Source organism: Electrona antarctica (assembly GCF_951216825.1).
Source record: "Electrona antarctica genome assembly, chromosome: 1".
NCBI classification, from domain to species: Eukaryota; Metazoa; Chordata; class Actinopteri; order Myctophiformes; family Myctophidae; genus Electrona; species Electrona antarctica.
In genome coordinates this window covers 46393043-46412566 of record NC_136806.1, presented here as the reverse complement: position 1 = coordinate 46412566, position 19524 = coordinate 46393043, and the positions used below count along the sequence as shown (strand labels likewise).

The 19524-nt window shown below is 43.3% G+C and overlaps 1 protein-coding gene across 1 annotated transcript; it reads right to left on the bottom strand.

The window, feature by feature from the left end:
* Window positions 1-1419: 1419 nt before the first annotated feature.
* On the bottom strand, window positions 1420-18924 carry sparc (secreted protein, acidic, cysteine-rich (osteonectin)). The gene is made up of 10 exons (XM_079511646.1): window positions 18836-18924; window positions 10259-10324; window positions 9846-9938; window positions 8031-8121; window positions 5794-5915; window positions 5487-5607; window positions 3506-3639; window positions 3220-3368; window positions 2982-3130; window positions 1420-1920 (listed from the first exon to the last, which is right to left on the bottom strand). Exons 2-10 carry the CDS (start codon window positions 10313-10315, stop codon window positions 1892-1894), a joined length of 945 nt encoding a protein of 314 aa, XP_079367772.1. The 5' UTR covers window positions 10316-10324; window positions 18836-18924; the 3' UTR covers window positions 1420-1891.
* Window positions 18925-19524: the final 600 nt, after the last annotated feature.

The following is a 19524-nucleotide window of genomic DNA, read 5'->3' as shown; positions in this document are numbered from 1 at the left end:
AGAGAGAGAGAGCAAAGCAAAGGAGGTAGTTGAGAATGTTCTTTCCCCTCATGTCTCATGTGGTGGAGAGCTGAGCAGAGAGGATAGGGGGCGGGGCGGGGGGCGGGGAGGTTTTCCCAGCCTTTGTGGATGAGGCTCTATACAGTTGTTCCAAATTCCTGACGCTATAGTGTCAGGCTGAACGGGTAGAGATGGTAACTGGGTGCTCTTTCTTTCCCTGCAGTCACCCTTGAGACCGATATTCCCCACAAACAACTTTGTGCAAAGCAAGTGTTGTATTATGCTGTATAGCCCAGGGGTCGACAACCTCTTTGACTTAAAGTGCTGTGTTTTTATTTTCTTGATAGTTAGTGTGCCATGTCAACATTATGTTGAATTTATGACATTCCAACAGATGTTGATTGTCCATAACACAACACAAAGACAGTTTCTAAAGGAATTAGCAATGCACATTGCATTGTCTATTTCTCTTACAGTAAATACTTTATTAAACCTATACATATTTTGCATGTGTGTTCTTGTGTATCTTGTAATTTAGACCAAGTATAAAGTCAGACTTTATGTATAGCAGACTGTATACTATCAGCATGTTTCACATGTCAGTTGTGCTTCACAGGGAGATTTTTGAGTGGTGCAACCACTCCAAGGAACAGCAATGTCCGTGATCAACTATGTTTGTGTGTGACAACTATGTTTGTGTGTGACAACTATGTTTGTGTGTGACTGCACCAGTACCAATGAGTACCAAAATTGGCGCTGTTGTGCCAGAAACGGAGAGAGAGAGATAGTGCTGCACTGTTGCCTGCTAATGAGAGAGAGAGGGGGGGGGGGGGGGGGGGGATTTGCACCACTCAGTTCACACGGGTGTGATCTTTTTTAGTATCACAAGAAAGCAAGATATGAGTAAAATAATGTTTGCTGTGCAACATGTTGAAAATCTCTTAATTTGTGAGTTGGCAAGCCTTTTTGTGATAAAAGATTGATGTGTCCTGTAGTCACTCATGTTGCATTCATCGTCTATAGAAATTCCTTTGAATGAGCAAAATGGAGATATGAATGCGTGCAGAGATTTTTCAGATATTTAAGTATTTTATTCGTGGAAAGAGTTCTATTGTGCTCTCGATGATGACAAAAAAAGTGTCAGTAAAACAAGTTAAGAGCAAGAAAGTTTTCTCAGCCTGCGAGATTCTTTCCTCGTAGAACAATATATAATTTATATTGTTCCAAATATCAATAAACATACTGTATATCCTCGTTTGTGACATGGAATCTGTATGAGACAGTGAAAAAACAACTTGTAGCAGTAGTCAAAATATCAATGCACTAAAACAAAGTACAAAAAAGACAAAAAAAATGAGTCCACCACCAAAAGAGTGCAAAAACTATTACTGTTATTTTTTTAGAAAGCAAGCAAAGGGATCATTTATTTAGAAACTTTATTTTGGATTTTTACAAATTTGTGTAAACTGTCAAATTGATGTCAAATTCAAGCCCCAAAGTATAAAAACCACATATATAAAATAATGACAATAATCACTGTTTGCACCCGTTCCACAAAGAGAAACATTTACATCTCCCATCAAAAGGTCTTTACTCTAATCTATCTGATTTCAGAGGCTTATTTGCTTTTAAAAACAAAAAACAAAAAAACAAAAACAAAACAAAAAAACTGGAAGTTGCATGATCACGATTTTGTGATAGTTAGTAGACAGACTGTGCACATCTTTTGTTTTAATCTTTTTAGTGGTATAGGTAGGATAGGTTGTTATAAAACACAATTTGTTTTTTCTTTAGCAATTAGCACCGTTACTGTGATTTTAATTTAGGGATCAGCTCCTTTGTCCCTCTAGTTGCGACAAGGTGATCTCGTACTGCTGCTGGTCACTGGAGCTTAGATGACCATGTCCTTGTCCACATCCTCTGTAAACACAAAGCAGGTGCAACACTCATGAGCATGATTGACCAGAAGTCATGACATCAATGTACAGGATTGCTGGTATTTACCTCAAACAGCATCAAATTACAGCATTTTCATATTGCTGTATTGGATTGAACATGTGTTAGACTCTAACACATGATCTTTTCTTAGAATTGGACGGGATGATTTAGATCGCGAGTTATTAACGTTTTAAGGGCCGTCTAACAGTTAGACGGCCCTCCGCTGTCCAGTCGCTAGTCGCGATAGATTGAATCTTACCTCCCGTTGTTGTCGATCGCATCGAGTGTTTAGGCTACATTTAGCTGCTACAGCCACATCCGGCATAACATCCGGTCCGTCGGTAAAAGTGATCCGTTGCTATAAATCGATTGGGCGCTATCATTTAATGGATTAAATAACCTCGGGCAATTAGAGTGTTAACAACCTATAAAGCCAAATTAATTTTGGCCACGCCCCTTTTTAGCTTAGATTGACTGGCCTAAATGTGTTACAGCTTGTAGTCCTCAAACCCCAAAGTGAGTTCGCAGTGGGTTCCTTCACCAGACTGGCAGACTTTCAATGCTTTTTGCAATAGGGGGTTTGAATTATGACCAAAAATAGGTCTATGATTAACATATTAAGTAAATTTCACGTTTTATTATATGACACAAATTAAAACATGTTATTGATGTTAATATCATAAGCCTTTGTTAGCTACAGAGCTTATTTTCTTAATTGATCCAAAATCCCATTTCCCACATGGAAAACCTAGGATTAAATCCACGTGTTTACATCGGTGATGTGGGGTCAAAAGGAGTGAATGCAGCAAAGTTAGGCTACATTCTTGCCTAGGTAGAAAGCCTATATATCTCCCTTGGTCAGGGGGATTTCCCTTTGTATGAGCGTTTTTTTCTTTTTCAATGCAGGTGACCTACTGTATGACTCACCAGGATGCTCCAATAACACTAGGTTTAGCTCTCTGACAGCAGATGCTGAACACTTTTGAGAGGCCTTAACCCATATTATATTGCTAATAAGCTCCCAGCTGTGGATTTATACTTACGCTCCTTGATGCCAAAGCAGTTGGCCCATTCCTCCAGAGCAATGTATTTGTCGCTATCAGCATCACACACTTCAAAGAAGCGAGTGGTGCAGTGCTCCATGGGGATGAGAGGAGCACGCAGGGGGGACAGCTCCGTGTGGGTAAGGTAGCTGTTACACAAATTCAGTAATTAGTATTTTGCATTATGGGACATGCGCATTTGACTTGTCAAATAAGGGATTTCCATGCAGGAACATACCCATCGATGGGGTGCTGGTCGAGCTGACCGAACTGCCAGTGGACAGGGAAGATGTACATGTTGTAGTTCTTCTCAAAGTCATGGGCCAGGAGGTCCAGAGAGTGCTCACCAGCCTGCAGCCTCTTCTCATTCTCAAAGATCTTCTTAACCTAAAAGATTGGACAGAAAAAAAGTAAAGGTTTCATTGAAGAACACTGGCAGTTTTGGAAGAATGAATGAATGAATACCTGACAGTGAATGTGTGAATTAATTAGAAATCTACTGTGTGCTACTGTGACCTACTGACCCTGAGCTTCTGCTTCTCGGTGAGCAGGTTGTTGTCCTCGTCACGCTCATACAGGGTCACCAGCACATTCTTCAGCCAGTCCCTCATGCGCAGGGGAAACTCGCTAAGCTCGAGATCCTCACATTCCTCGATTACTGCAGACAGACACATTTGGGAATCAGAAAGCATATTAGAGCAAAGAAACCTCCTTCTATCGTTCTTCATGGCTCTGCTGTCTATTAATGGTACTGAACCTGGCACATTCATGTTTCTTATTGTCTGGACAATAATGGCACGGATAGCGGTGCTTTTAATGTTTGTTATCTCTGTGCAGAATTCCAAACCCTACACGGCTTGTGCTTATAAACACGCCTCGTTTCTGTGGCCAACGCGGAAGTGCCTCTCGCAGTTTTTGGCAGATAAAGTATCACTTTAGACCGTGGCGGAGGCGCAACATTCGGCACGGCAAGTCGCTCACTTTAGCTTGCTCAGTGGTGACTCACGTGGCTCAAGTTGAGTCGACTCAGCGCAGTTCGAGTTGCGACCCTATAGGCACAGAATAGTAAATCATGTTCTGGCGAGAGCGTTTGCCTCGACTGCCACTCAAAGTGGCTACTGGCCAATCACAGCGCCTCCTTGCACAAGTGCACTGGCCAATCACAGCGCGTCCTTGCACAAGCCATGTAGGGTTTCGAATGAGGATATCTATGTATTGAAGCATTTGTATTAAATCACATTAAATGTTGTTCTGCATGGCTCAAATGTAAGTTGAACATTTCACGTCTTATTTATATGTATCCAATTCGATGGAAAACCGTAAACTGCCAACTCAACTACATGAAACTGAAATACAATGTAAGCTGTGATTGAGATAAAAGGACGTTCTTAGCCTTTTCAACAGCCTGAGATGAAAAGTGAAGGCATAAAAGTCTGAACATGAATAGTTTTCTTTATGCAATACAGAAAACCACCCTGATCTCCATTTGAACCTTTCTAGCCTCAGGCCTCATCTTCTCCACACAATAAGGCTCATCTCAAGAGACATGTTCAGTTTGAAATATGTAGCCTGCATGCTGAAACGTGTTGTTCCACCTCTCTGTAGACTCCTGCCAGGCAGGCAGGTATTATAGCTACAGCCTCACTGACATAGCTGCCCGTCAATCACTAAGGTAGAAAAATGTCAGCTAGGGAGAGTGCAATGTTAGTGAATTCAGAGCTAATGCAATTTGAGGGGGTGCGATGGCTGGGATAGAACGCCGGGGCTCCACTCCACTGCAGCCATCGGGCGTCCGCCAGCGTCGCATCATCGTCAACGCAGGGAATGTTCCCCTTTTAAACAATGAAGGGTGCTCCACTGCCGACGTTACCCTGTGCGTTGCGTTTGGACAGCGTCACCCATTCGCCATGGTACCGACACTGTCCAAACACCACACGACGCAACACAGTCAGTGAAGCCCCGGCGTAAATACATCACTCCAGTTCTCAGACCTTTACACTAGCTCCCTGTCTGTCACAGAATTTATTTCAAAATACCATTGTTGACTTATAAAGCATTGAATTGTTTAGGGCCAAAAACAGCATGAACCATCCAGACGTCTCAGGTCATCTCATCTGAGACAGGTTAACTTTATATCCCCAGAGCCAGAACTAAAACATGGAGAAGTAGCTTACAATTTTTATGCAACATAAAATTACCTCTCTGTTTGCCACTGTCTTCGACTGAGTTTTTTCTAATCATTTCTTCTGAACTGAAATTGTATCGTCTTGTTTTCTTCTTCATTTTAACCTATTTCTATTTTTAATTGTATTAAAATATCTTTACATAATGTGTAAAGATAGTGTGTGTGTGTGTGTGTGTGTGTGTATGTGTGTGTGTGTGTGTGTGTGCGTGCGTGCGTGCGTGCGTGCGTGCGTGCGTGCGTGCGTGCGTGCGTGCGTGCGTGCGTGCGTGCGTGCGTGCGTGCGTGCGTGCGTGCGTGCGTGTGCATGTGTGTGAGCTCACATTTGCAGGGTCCAATGTAGTCGAGGTGCAGCTTGTGTCCCTTCTTGGTTCCCTCCAGGGCGCACTTGGTGGCAAAGAAGTGACAGGAGGAGGAGTAGGTCTTGTTGTCAGTGCCACAGACCTGGAGAAGAAGGAAAGGACAGAGGGATGGAGAGGAGACAGCCAGTGAGCCAGGCAGGGATTTTCATATTTCTATCTAGCTTTGTATACAGCAGTGATTCTCAACCTGTGGATCGGGTATAATATAGCATGGTATGATAAACGCACAAAATGCTGGATAAAAGAGGCTACATGTGATGGAACTCACATGCTCGAACTCTCCGACAGCTTCGGGGCAGGTCAAATGGTCCTGGCATACACACATGGGGTCGTTGCTCTCATCTACCTCACACACTTTGCCCTTCTTGCAGTGGTGGTTCAGACAGGGGTCTGAAATAAAGGTAATCCACGGAGAAGAATTACAGTTTGTCCATCACAATTCACAACCATTTAAAATGTGTGATTTCTTTTTTATTTGAAAAGGGCCGATGTGCATGAATCAACATTCAAACATGCACCCAAGCATAGTTTTCATCGACAATGCCTTTGCCTGATGATGTTAGGCATCCTTACATAAACACAAATACAATATATACAATGGTAACAATGAACTAAATTGGTGGTAAAAAGCATAATTATAGTTAACATAGTTTAGTTAACATTATAGTTAAGAGGGGAAAGAAGCGCAACACCTACATACTGTAGAGACACTATGGCTAACAACACTGTAGAACCTGATGTTGGATAGAAGAGTGTGGAGGGCAGCAGTCCTAAATTAACATAAGCGAACAAAATCCAATAGCAGATGATACAGGTACAGTACGAGTACAGTCATGTTAAAGGTGAATAAAAGGCATTAGAGCCCACAAAGTATGCCACTCAGCTGCTATGGAGTTTGTTGCCATGTGCAAAAAATGATCTGAGATAAACCATGTATCAACTTATAATAGGCAGACAGTTACAAAACTGTCTGCCTATTATAAGGGTTATTATTTGATGGGGTTTTCAAAGCTAAGCAATTATACTTCTTTAGAATAATGCCAATGATACAAACTGAATGGCTTCTTCTTGTCTGAAGTTGTAAGTGCTTGTTTGTATAATGATTCAATTAGTTTTAAGCAGGCTGTAGTGTAGGGTGTACATTAGACTGACTTGTCAGACACTACTGCAGGTGATGTGGGAGAGAACAGAAAGTATAGCTTTGCTACCTCAGTCGAAGGCTGTTTCTGGGAAACCTTCAATTTACCAAACTGTACTTTTACTTTATTACAGGTCCTATTTGTGAGGTTTGAATATACATAATTTGAATTTGTATTCTGAGGCAAATCGTAGTCTCTATGCAGAGATGAGAACATCCTGTTCTGACTTGACTTGACATACCTTGCAGTGTGTGTGTGTGTGTGTGTGTGTGTGTGTGTGTGTGTGTGTGTGAGAGAGAGAGTGTGCGTGCATGGATGCATGGCTGCATGCGTGCGTGCATGTGTGCGAGAGAGCTCACATTTGCAGGATCCAATGTCCCCTCTCTCTCTCTCTCTCTCTCTAAAGACAGAACATGTGGCTGTGCCCCTACCATTTAAAGCCTGGATTTTACTGATTCATACAGGGTGGAATATATAATTATAGCCCTCTCCTCCGAAAATCTATCATTATGGCTTTTTGTCTTGCCAGTCTGAGATGTCTTAAAACCCAGCAGTGCCTCACTGCCCAGAGGCCCTGGGGTGGCAGACGGAGCTAAATCAAACTGCTGTCAGGATAAACTTGTTTGTATATCTGTGGAAGATAACAAACAGACACATTTTATGCCTGGTGTGTGTGTGTGTGTGTGTGTGTGTGTGTGTGTGTGTGTGTGTGTGTGTGTATGTGTGTGTGTGTGTGTGTGTGTGTGTGTGTGTGTGTGTGTGTGTGTGTGTGTGTGTGTGTGTGTGTGTGCGAGTGTGTGTGCGTGTGTAAACCGGTCTCACCCAAACACGGTGAAATAGCACGGATTGGCAATTCCGTACATACACGCCTAGAAAACCCCCAAATCCGTACATATTACACCAAAGTCCTCCCCATAGACCGTGGCAGAGGGGCGCCGTCTCTACCCAACTTGAGCCACGAGAGACACCACTGAGTCGAACGTTGTGAAGTTTGATTGAGCCGACTCAGCCCTGTCCGAGTTTTAATCCAATAGTACAGAATCGTAAATAATGTCAAACCCCAAACTCACCCAAACACGGTGAAATAGCACTGATTGGCAATTCCGTACATACAGTACTAGTAAAAGCCACGCCTCCGTCGCGGTCAAAACAGTAGTAGTGTAATATGTACAGATTTGTGGGCATTCTTCTAGGCGTGTACTATGTACGGAGTGTGTGTGTGTGTGTGTGTGTGTGTGTGTGTGTGTGTGTGTGTGTGTGTGTGGGTGGGTGTGTGTGTGTGTGTGTGTGTGTGTGTGTGTGTGTGTGTGTGTGTGTGTGTGTGTGTGTGTGTGCGCACGTGTGTGCACAATTGCGCATCACTTACTCTCAGCAGCAACATCCTCCACAACATCGATGGCCTCGTCGAACTCTTCTCCTGTCTCAATCTGAACTGGGTTGGCTCCTACCTCAGGGTCCTGGTAAGAACAGGGTTATGAACAGGGTAAGAACAGGGTTATGAACAGGGTAAGAACAGGGTATGAACTGGGTTGGCTCCTACCTCAGGGTCCTGGTAAGAACAAGTCAACCACAGGATAGAGAGGACAAAGGTCAAAACATACAGAACATAATTATTGTATACAGTATAGCACTACAAACATACAGTACATACATACTGTATACATATCACCTCAAACATACTGTACATAATGTGTATAATCTCTGGGTTAGAGAGTGTTTCAGAAACTCAGGACTGCCCATAACTCTGACATCCCATTATTCCGACTAGGGTTAGGGACAGTTAGTAATGCGGCGAGTCGGACCAACGTGCCGTCGACTCGGAATAATGCTCCGTCGGAACAATGACACGGCACCACTTAGAGTTAGAATACAGTCTGTGGAAGGGGTTGGTGAACCTAAATTCACAATTGTAACTACTTGACAGTTGACACTTATGTTCAGAGTAACGTACAACAAATTAAAATGTAGGCTACTGTAGCGCAGACAGTACAGTGATAAACACCACAACAACAATATTCAGTAGATCTTACGATCTGATCATCACAACGTGATCCTTTGCAGGGCTATTTCTGGCCCCATTTCTCGAATGACGTCCAACCTACTTACTCCTAACCGCTTAAATGTCCTTGGTTTCCTCAAAACTGAAAAAAAGGGTGGGAAAAAAAAGAAAATGGAACCACTAAAGAGGGGCTCCTCCCTACAGGCCAAACTGGGTCTGGGAGAGAGGAGGCGGCAGCCCGAACTTAGTGTCCAACAAAAACAAGCAGCTGGTTGCACATGTGGTGAGGCCATGAGAAAAAAAACGAAGCTAATGGCTTCCGGACTCGCTGTAGGACTAACACACGGCTAAATTTAAGGCCTGTGGTATCTCTGGTCCCTCTGGACCTCTGGAGCAGGAAACGGTAAAGGCGTTCACATGAAAGCTTGCCCTGACACCAAAGCTAACTTTGTCACAGAGGGGATTTCTTTTTTAAAGCTTTTCGGTTAAAAAAAAACTAAATACAGGGCTGCATGGCAGCAATTAGAGGTGAGAGATGGGACATCTTATGCAAAATATGAGCTGAAGCACACGTCATGCTTATTATCACTAAATACTACACTATTTAATTCTCATAGGTCCCGTTGAGAATTGAGTCATCTCTTTAAGCAGCTGCAAGGCTCAAAGGTATGCCATGAAGGCCAAATAAAACAAATCCAAGCGCATGTGAGGAAAGGAATTTTTTGTCGTGTTTCCCAAAACATCTCAATCTTTGTGCCAGCTGTGCTTTCCAAACCTTGTGTCTCTATATTTCATTGTTTTATGTTCTCCATTATATGGCACTTTGTTTGTTTGGATATGCAAGGTTTCCACGTGACAGCAACACAACCCAAGTCTATTTGAAAGTAGAATGACAGCAGCTGCACTGGGAGAAAGTACTCAATTGTTTTACTTAAGTACAGTACTTAAGTAATTGTACTTAGTTACAATACTTTCCACCACTGCTTCCCTGCACCATACTATGGTATGTGTAAGTATGTATACTGTGGCTGTGGTATGTTGCTGCTGCACCATAGGCGCAGAGACCAATGTCTGTACATTGTTCGACGTATCTCCAACTGTGTTTTCAGCGACCTGGTCATATGTGCCAGATTTAGGTAGAGCGGCTCAGAAAGCAGGAGCCTCAGGAGGGATTGGACTGACCTCCTCAACCACTGGCTCCTCATCAATGATCTCCTCCTCAGGAATGATCTCCTCCTCCGCTACTGGCTCTTCCACAATGGGCTCTTCCTCAGTCTGAAGGGAGTTTACACGCACACGCACGCACGTGTGCACACACACACACACACGCGCACGCACACGCACACACACACACACACACACACACACACACACACACACACACACACACACACAGTTAGATAATTACATTCTTGCACGTGGTGAACACACGCCCACTTGTGGACGCACACAGGAAAACCACTTGGATTGAAGGAACACTTGGAAAAAACAGACACTATGACCTCATATATACACAGACACGTGAGGAAGCACACACACAATGAAACAGATACGAGGACGGACACACGCACGCACAAACGAGATGTATAACTTACCGGAGCAGCCATGGCGTGGCCAGCCAGGCACAGAAGGAACACAAACCACACCCTCATCTTCGATGTCTGTCAGAGAGGAGACACAAAAAGGAACATTTCAAGTATCTGCTTTGTTCTGTAGTTTTTTTTGTTTAGTTTTATATTAGTTTTTGTATCATTTGGATACACCATGTTATGGGCCTGTCCAGCAGGGCATTTGTCACTACAGAGGCATCCCTTGAGGGCACAGTGTCTTGCAAATAGGAGCACATAGAAGCCATCTCATGTTCAAGCATGTCGGGAAGCCTATATGGCACAGCATCAGTTTTTCCCCACTGGAAGGCCACCCCCTAGCCCAGAGCACACATTATCGTGCGCACATGCGAGTGTGTGTGTACGTCCGCACACATTATCGTGTGCGCATGTGCGCGAGTGTGTATGCATGGTGTGTTTGAGGCTGTCGAAAAATGTGTCCACCAGAGGGTGCTGAAGTGGCCCAACTATGCACACCTCCACATTATTGTCTCCACCAGGCCGAAGGCATGGGGAGAGAGTAGCCTATGTTATACGGCCTGTTATAGCGCCACCAGGGGGCCGACTTTTGAAAAACATATTTTGTTCCGTCCAAAAATCCCGCAAATCGTTACACAGTATTTCTATAGTCATGGGTTCAAGACGGATCTGTCCGATATTTCAAAGTTTGCAGGATTGACCCGTTTTGAACAAAAAGCCTCAAATCATGAACGCAGCGTGCATTTTACGTGAAATCTTTCACAGACTTTCCAACTAGGCTGAGGAATATATCCCACCCTTTTCGCATTGGCCTGTTATAGCGCCACCAACAGGTGGATTTTTGCAAAACACATTTTTGGAACAAAATGCCTCAAATCATCCAATTGCCATCCAAGGCATAAGAATAAATGGCACCCATTTCACATTGGCCTATTATAGCGCCACCAGGAGGCCACAACCTGACCTGCCCTGGTGGAGACCTGTGCCCCGAGGGGCACTTTATCTAGTTCAATTTGCAGCCGTGCTGGATCCAACAGGCAGCCCTTCCTTTTGTTCGGAAACCTGGAATAACCTCTACTTTTCAAGCGTGAAGAGACAGCCACAAGCATGCAGACGTACTGACATCAAGGCACAATACAGTACATGACACATTTTCTAGTCTCACAATGGATTATGGACATGATCCAATTCCTCGACAAAACACCCAGTGTCTGCCTTTGTTTACTTGCAGGATTTATAGTGAAATTGTGGCTGTTTATATTTTTGCTTCAACAGAATGTAATTTCTCTCTTTGTATAGACTTCTCAGTTAGAGGACTCTTGTCGGGCACACCGGCTTCAGGCTACTCCAAATTAGGTTGACTAAATTAACTAAATTTGGATTTAATGGTTGAGATTGGGAACAGGGTTCTTTCTTTGCGAGCACCTCCTGTTTCTAGTATGCTGACAACCAAACACCGGCACGTTTTTCCATGCCACGAGGAACGATACTCTACAATACAACCACATTTTCCACCTTGTTTTAGCAAGAATAGACTTACACTCCCACTGAAGTTTCTGGATTCATGTCACACTCACAAGCACCTGCTTTTGCATGGACTTTAGAAAAGAAGATTAGCCTATAATCGACCAGCATAAGACCTGAAGTCCGCCTGCATCTTAAGCCTATAAATACTTGGCTGCGTGCTGGTATTACACACAGAAAATATCAGATCGACAAGCTCAGGCTAACTGAGGCTTTAAAGACCCCAGACATGGTGGAATGCCTGTAACTGTAGAATGCCTCTCTTCGTCTCCCCCTCTTCTCTCTGTGTGTCCATTGTTCAGGGTTTGATATACTATCCCCGTCTCTTTTCCCCATCTCTCACTCTCTCTTCAACATGTCTCATCTCAAGGGCAAAATAAGGGATCTTTTGTTTTGTAGTGTCACATGCACTCCCTCTTCCTCTACTTCTCTCCGTGTCTCTCTCTCTCTCTCTCTACAGTATCTCTCCCTGCGTCTCACCCTTTTGATTCTATCTCTCTCTACTTCAACTCCCTCTGTTGATGTCTCTCTTTCTCTCTCTGTTGTGCCCCTCTCAGTCTGTTCGAACCACAGATCCAGAAACGCTGTTTATCCTGCAGATGAAAGGTCCTGAGTGCTATGTAGGGCTTTTAAAAGATCCTATCAGTGTATCAGGGTGAAGTTGAGAGCAAAGATCAAAGCAATTACTGTCCTTTCATTTGCCCCATTTCATAATGTCATCAAAAAGAATGGGAGCAACTTCTCAAACTTTACCTACAGGTTTAGTATCAAACACGCACGCACGCACAAAGCAATTACTGTCCTTTAATTTACCCATTTCATAATGTCATCAAAAAGAATGGGAGCAACTTCTCAAACTTTACCTACAGGGTATCACACACACACACACACACACACACACACACACACACACACGAGCGTACGCACGTGTTTGATGCGAAGCGGGTTTGATGAGAAGACAAATTAATACAGACTAGAGGGAGAAAAATCTACCCTTTTAGGAGAAACACGTCACCAGAATAATCTGCAGGACCTTTTGTGAACATTGTCACAACATGTTGGAGAATTACAGACTTAGTTGGGGAGATGAACAGAAACTGCAGGGCACTTCTTAATACCATCGCCTCGAGGAGAAACATATTGTGACATTTAGAGGGAGGAAAAGTACATAACATTTAGCTGATAGGTGAGGCCAGGGGGGACCTGAAAAATGCAGGCCCCTCTTGACATGAACCATCTAAATAGGTGAACATGTTTAGACAGACACAGTAAAAAGGGTAAACTTTGCATGTAGTTACCTCGACATTTAGATATTACAGCATACGTGTTTTGACTGGCCCTTGAGCAACATAATTGAAGTTTCATTGACGGATCCCTCGTTGACCTTCATGAAGGTCATAAAACTTAACGTACTCTGGGTTGGTTTTCGCTGCAATTCTATGCAAATGTTCTACAAAATGTTCCTTTGGCGTAAGAGTGGTGGAATTAAAAGCAGACAAGAAAGTGTTGACAACTAGAAGCAATGGCATTACTTCTGTATTTAATTATAGACTAGCCTGACTAAGGGACTAAGGGAGCTTCACAGTAACTTACTTTCACAACAAACACATTTTATCCCCCCCCTCCCTTCCCCCCTCTCCTTTTCTTCATTATGGAAAGGAAAGAAATAAAAACAGGTGAACGGTGGGTGTACTCTGTACTCATCTCCAGACGGAATAACATTTACAACAGGCATCTACGCTGAACTTTAACCTCAACCATTCCGTTCTGGTGCTGATGTGCACTACTGCAATGTGCCTTTGAGGAAGGTCATTGCTGCTAGCGGTCCGACTCTTAATAGTGTCTCCACCTTTGGGTAAGATGCAATAGCACATCATGTGAATGACAGCGTTACTTCACTCAGTGTACAAATGCACACTATTGGCATGCATTTACAGTACACTGCATTGTATGTACCGTGTCGTGTGTCATGTGTCAAAATGAGTTTCCAGTTGAAAATCAGGTATTTTCAACACAGCAACACATGTAGACGTATCACATTAGCCTCGGCACTGACACAGACTGCAGAAGAGACTTTGACAATGGTGTTCAGTGTTTGTGCACTGCACATAGTGTAGGTCAGCTAGGCCGTGACGCCTCGACTGGGCTCGGACGTGGAAAAATACAGCGAGCTTGGCAGAGCACACAGACAGGACAGTGACGTCTAGAAGTAAGCCAGCACAAGGAACGTTCTCTCCCCCTTTGAAAAAAGGAGGGAGCTGAAAAAAGAAAAAAAAATAGGTGTTTTGCTGACAGGAAATCTTGGAAAAACCACCCCCTAACAAACAACTAATAAGTGGCATGTCAGACCCAGAGAGTTGTGGGGGGGTCAAGGTAGAGCAATCAATGTGAAATTTGATTGCAAATTTTAAAAAGTATTAAGAAAAACATGGCCTCACCTCCTAAACTGTCAGCTCAGTGTTTGATTTGGAGGAGCACGGTGTCCCCGTCTAATTACTATTTTTTTCCTTTTTTTCTGTAACACATTCACTTTTTAGATGATTCACCTCCTCACCAGACGAAAAGCTAACGGTGCTCGGCACGACAGGAAGGGGCCGGACCAGGTGACGCAATAGTAAAACAAATTGTTTTATTTGGAAAGCGGCACTCATAATCAAACAGGGCAGAGGTATAAGGGAAACTTCAGACTCATAAAGGACCCCTGTTTTCCCCTCCTCAAAGGTATTTAATTTGGGACGTTAGTTGGGTAAGCAAGCAGCTGTGGGGTGTAAAATCCCTGATGCATGAGGAAAACAACTCCGGAACGGATCGGTGGCCCAATCTCTATCTCTCTTTTCCCCTACCTTTATCATTTGAACTTTCTCTATGTATCTTTCCCCATCTCTCCTCCTCTCTATCGCTCTGTTTTGCTCTCCCTATCACATTCTCTTCTCTATAATCTCTCAATCGCTTTCTGAATCCCTATATCTCTCACTGTTCCTGTTCCCTTCCTCTTTCCTTTCATTTCCTTTAGAGGGAATGGGAATACAACATGGTGACATAACAGGTGGGTTGGATGCCTGGGAGGGAGGGAAAAAAGAAAACACTTGCTCCAGGAGACACAGCAGGTTGCAATCTGTCTTAGATTCACAAAGTCCCCCCAGCAAATACGATAGGCAAACAACATATGTGTGCAGGGGCTATAAAAAACCCCAAAACAACTTAATATAGAGACACAGGGAATAGGCTCTTTCTGTGCACCATGCTGCGTGCTTATTGTCACTTTCAATGACAAGCAATTCTGCTCCCATTGAGATCACTGAAGGCTTGATGAAGGAAAGGTGAAACACTGCTTGAGTATTAGACTTGTTGACATGTTATTAACCACTTAAAACCTACATACTTCATTGACTGGATTGAATTGCTTTAAATTGACTGGAGTCCCCTAGGTTTCTATATTAGGCCCCATCCTTTTTCTCCTCTCCACCAAATCTCATTGCCAAAAATAGCAGATCTACAACCTCACAACATGTTGCGCTGTGATCTTCCATTTTAGCTGAAAGTTTGGCCCAGAATAGGGACACATAGTTGTATGTGTCATGGTGAATTGTCTGAAAAATCCTACCGATGTAGAATAGATTACTTTTATTTAATTTAATTTGTTTTGCGTAAATGTCTGTGGAGAATCCCACAAGTTGCTGATCCATAGCAACTACTAAAGCCTGCTACCACCATTGCATCTGCTTATTCAAGCCTGGGTAGCGAGCAGAGTGATTTTCACAGTGCTCATTCCACAAACCCAGTCCATAACAAGCCATAGGCTATCGTGGAATGCATGCTTTCCTGAATAGCAAGCCCTTGAATCCAAACTACACCCTGCACTCTTGTAATGATATACCTGAATGACAAACTCGTTCTATGGGGATTCCCCAAGTAAAAGGTAGTTTTGAGAGTCAGCCTAACAATTCACTCCTGTCATTCAAACTCAAGTATTATAGTGCACAAAGCAAGTAAGGACAGACATTAAAAAGGGAGAAAATAGAGATATAAGCTCGCCCCTCGAGTGTCAGCGAAGGTTAAGAAAAGTGAGCGAGTGGAGCTACAATATGTAATCCGAGTTGTGTGTCACCTGACCTCTGTTTCCCCCATCCCCCACCTCCCAATAGGGAGAACGTATTTTTCTGTCAGTCCTTGGCTTCCTAAACTGGATTGTGATCCTTTGGCTTCAGGCAGTAAACAGAATAGTGCACTCCGTGCCAGTTCCCTCTGTAATTGGATAATGTGCATTCAGCATACCCCCTCTCTGCCCAAGTTAGCATTTCTTTCTCATCCTTCTGCTAGTCAGTGTATGTACACAGAATGCGCTTGTTTGTCTCAACAAGTTTGTGTTGCAATTCACTTTTCGAAATTGTCACATTTGGCATTTCTCTATTGCAATTTATCAGGCATGCATGCCCTTCATCAGTCAAATGCATGCATTGTCATCGTCACAATATGTGGTGTAAGGTTACTTTGGAATAAAAGTGCCTTTGTCATCCACACTGACCTATCCCAGTCTTTTTGTACTCAGCTGGGACCTCAGCCAGCCTTCTCTTCTTTGTGCACTGTGAGCAAACCACTCCGAGCCATATAGCATCAAACCCTTGATTTATACTTGATTGTGTGCTGTCACGCACTGAAAATAGCCAATCTACACGTTGTGAGCTTGCAAATAGGATATTTTCTGTGTGCGACACTGGCGTGAAGCTAAGTCTAAATCCCCCTTTACTTTATGGGTGGACTTTTCAGATCTCAAATGTATAAAATCACACATTTGACCACTTGGCACCAGTTTTAACCCAAAATGGTGTTTCCTATTGAGCATCACAATGAGTGTAATCTTCTAACCCTAGTGGTGCAGGTGATAGGATACTGGACTGCGGGGACCACACAGATAAGAAGGCGCGTCTGAGGCAGGGCAGGCAGTACAATTTAACCATACCCCTGTCCTGTCCTGTCTGCCATCCCCCCTTCATCTCACACCCTTCCCCCCGGCCTTCCATCCAGCTGTGAATTTACACCTCCGGCTCAGCAAGGCTGCAGTCCAGGGAATTCTGTCTCTTTCTCTCTCTCACTTTGCTAACTCAAACGTTTATGCCTGGCATGTCCATAATATATCCGAGTGTTTGCTCTCAATCCATTCTCTTTCACTCCGCAAGCCCCCCTCCCCAAGTTTACGTTTTTGTATGTCCATGTCAAAACCTCAGAGCAGCCCAAATCGGAGTACAATCCTTCCTGCATTAGAGTTTAGGCTGCCAGGCAGGCCATTTCCCAGTGTCCCATTCTTGCCCTGTCCGACTTCAGTCCTGCCACCTCGACAATGAGTCATCGTTCAGCATCCTTTCCTTTCCGTACTGGACTCGGCTAACTTGGGCTTGCCAAGAGAGAACAATGTAGATGAGACAAGCAGTGGAAGATGCTTCCAAAAAGATGCTTCCCAAGGATCATAGGACCTTTTGGGTTTTTTTTGAGAATTCTGTACAAATAGAACTTGTCTCTCTTTCCCAAGCCACAGAGCAGATCTACAAGCTCACAACATTGTAAAATGGGACAAAAAAAGCTATGAGAAGTCTAGACTCCTGGGGGACACCGGTTTATAGGGTGGTTAAATAATTCACTGGTATACAGTAACGTAATTCAGTCAACCACCACCAGTTTGTAGGAGGAATGGAATCTGCTTTGATTAGAGCAAGATGTCACTGAATACACTAATAATGTTTATCACCAAACAAACGCCCACAGCTTTGTTTTGTTCTCTCTCTTCCTTTGTTTCTCTGTGTCTCCCGTTCTCTCTCGTCAGTCTGTAAATATGGCCTGAGGTCTTGACAGTCCAGCGGCAAAAGCCACCGACATCTGCACAATCTCACAAAGCATTCAAACAGCTGGTAACATATTGCCTTGGCAACTCACATTCCATTCCAGAGCAGAGTGATGGGAGTGTTTGGATGGATATGTCTGAGAAACCCACATATATGTCTGAGAGTCCCTTTCCTCTTGGTTAAATCCACCCTCCCCCTTCTCTCTCCCCCCCCCCCCCCCCCCCTCCCTCTCATTCCTAACTTGGTCAGTCCCCTCCTCCTATTGCTTATGTGGCACACAATACCTCCACATTGTCCAGTTGCAGTATAGTACAGACAAATCATTTTCATCTTGTTTGCAACACCAAAATGGTCAGATTCCCTTATACATCAAATTCATTCTAAGGGAGAGTGGTCCAGGAAGAGTTTGGATTGTCAATTTTTCTGCTCTCAATCGTTAGTAGCTGCAGGGAGGGCAGGGCACTTACTGTATGTCACCAGACAAACTATGGAACTTTGTTATCTACGCCTTGGGAGAATACTCCAATGCCAGTCACTTTGGCAGTTACAGTAACCAACAATGCTTTCTGGGTCCCCTTGTCTTTTAAAAACATTACTTTGATAAAATAGTGAAAGTCGTTATAGCTGCTTTTATTACTGTAGGTACCAGCAAGTCTTAAGACACTCACCTTTAGACTGCTGTGTCAGAAGAACTTAAGCACAAAGAGGTGAATGTTGAAGTTATACTTCAGGTGAAAGTAGAACTACTAAAACATGCACTTTTTACAAATGGTATTGATACGAAAAACTGCAACTTTGCATGTTTTTTTAATTACAGTCTTTCAAAAACCCTAAAACGTATGTTCGAAATGTCAAAAACATAAGTCTGCCCTGAACAAAAGTTATTGCTTGTCACCAATATTCTATCAAGTCAAACCAAGTCACTTGCAAACTTGTATTGTATATACACTAAATGCTTTACATGCTAAAGCTCAAATACACACAATCATCAGTGTTAATTTATCCATTTGTAACTCAGAGTGAACAAATGTGACCAAATGGACCTGTATTGTTCACTCTGTGTTCAATTGGATTTTGCTGTGTATACACACTACACAGAGAAAAAAACGATGGACCACAATGGAAACAATTCGGCCATTCTTATGTTTTTATCCTTTTGAATTCATTTTCAGTCAAGTCTCAGTCAATCAATGGATGGATGCAATGAGGAGCACAGTGGCCTTACCTTTCAGTCACAGAGAGCAGAGGAACTGGAAGGAGAAGAAGTGAGCTCTAGCAGGGCCTGGATCATCTAACTCCTAAACAACTCAACACACACAAGACATTTGCAGTGGGACGGACAGTCTCCAGCCCCCCTACCTCTGGCTCCCCCCTCCTCGGGTGGGCTGGGCCTAGAGATTAACTCTATGCTTCCATGATCCCAAATGCACCTCTGGTGAAGCCATACCAGGACCGTTCTCTTTGCCGTTTTTGGCTTTGTTTTTTTTATATTTTAGTAGTTTCAATGGGTCATCTGATCTTTACAGAAACATTAACTATCAAACAGTTTATGCTTATTGACCAACTGATAAGGGCATATTGAAAACGGTGGACCTTATTGTAAACAAGTGTAATGCTTTATGGTGTCGCGCACAGTTCATAGTTTTTGTATTGACTTGTGCTTGAAATGTACCTACCTATTCTGCATACTGTTATCAATCAATCAATGTCATGAATTTTGACCTTATCTGCTTGACACAGTGGTGAAACAATCATCCGTGTATGAATATTGATATCCATGATATCCATGAACTACTTTTCAGAGACTGACGTCTGTGCACGATGATACGCGATGCATGTTCTGTTCCTGTTCATTTCTGTTCTTCTTATCCTTGTTTTCATATCTATCTGCTAGGCCCGTCATGTGTCCAGTCT

What these genes read in the sequence shown, in the direction of transcription:
- sparc (XM_079511646.1), bottom strand. Translation starts at nt 10,315, where the DNA reads ATGAGGGTGTGGTTTGTGTTCCTTCTGTGCCTGGCTGGCCACGCCATG. An exon ending in GACCAGCACCCCATCGATGG is followed by an intron (nt 3,131 to 3,219) that starts GTATGTTCCTGC and finishes TTTGTGTAACAG; the next exon opens with CTACCTTACCCACACGGAGC. An exon ending in CTGCTTTGGCATCAAGGAGC is followed by an intron (nt 1,921 to 2,981) that starts GTAAGTATAAAT and finishes TTGTGTTTACAG; the next exon opens with AGGATGTGGACAAGGACATG.